The sequence below is a fragment of the Morone saxatilis genome, unplaced genomic scaffold, assembly GCF_004916995.1.
Source record: "Morone saxatilis isolate NCDOM2014 unplaced genomic scaffold, NCSU_SB_2.0 Contig22, whole genome shotgun sequence".
Lineage (NCBI taxonomy): Eukaryota > Metazoa > Chordata > Actinopteri > Moronidae > Morone > Morone saxatilis.
This window is the reverse complement of record NW_023339785.1, coordinates 870,963-871,208: the sequence shown is the minus strand read 5'-3', so window position 1 is coordinate 871,208 and position 246 is coordinate 870,963. Positions and strand designations below refer to the sequence as shown.

The following is a 246-nucleotide window of genomic DNA, read 5'->3' as shown; positions in this document are numbered from 1 at the left end:
AGAGAGAGAGAGAAAGAGAGAATACAGCAAAGGTCCCAGGTTGGACTCAAACCCGGTCCGCAGCGGTAAGGACTCTGTTGTGTGTGCGCTGCCTACCAGCCAGTCGGTGCGGGATAGAGTTGGAGTGTTGGCTCAGGTAATTCTTGTTGAAGCTCTGAGGGTTGCTCTCCCCAAACAGCCGGGAGATCTCCTGCTTCAACACCGTCCTCACTGCCTCCGCCAAGTCTGCACTCTCACTCACTGCAC

General features: G+C 55.7%; 1 protein-coding gene across 1 annotated transcript in view; it reads right to left on the bottom strand.

Annotated features, from left to right (window-relative positions):
- naa15a (N-alpha-acetyltransferase 15, NatA auxiliary subunit a) overlaps nt 1–246 on the bottom strand; it is a 13,849-nt gene that overhangs the window by 1,103 nt on the left and 12,500 nt on the right. Inside the window, exon 18 of the mRNA XM_035669272.1 lies at nt 97–240. Coding sequence (XP_035525165.1) covers nt 97–240 — 144 coding nt within the window. The remainder of the gene's footprint in view (nt 1–96; nt 241–246) is intronic.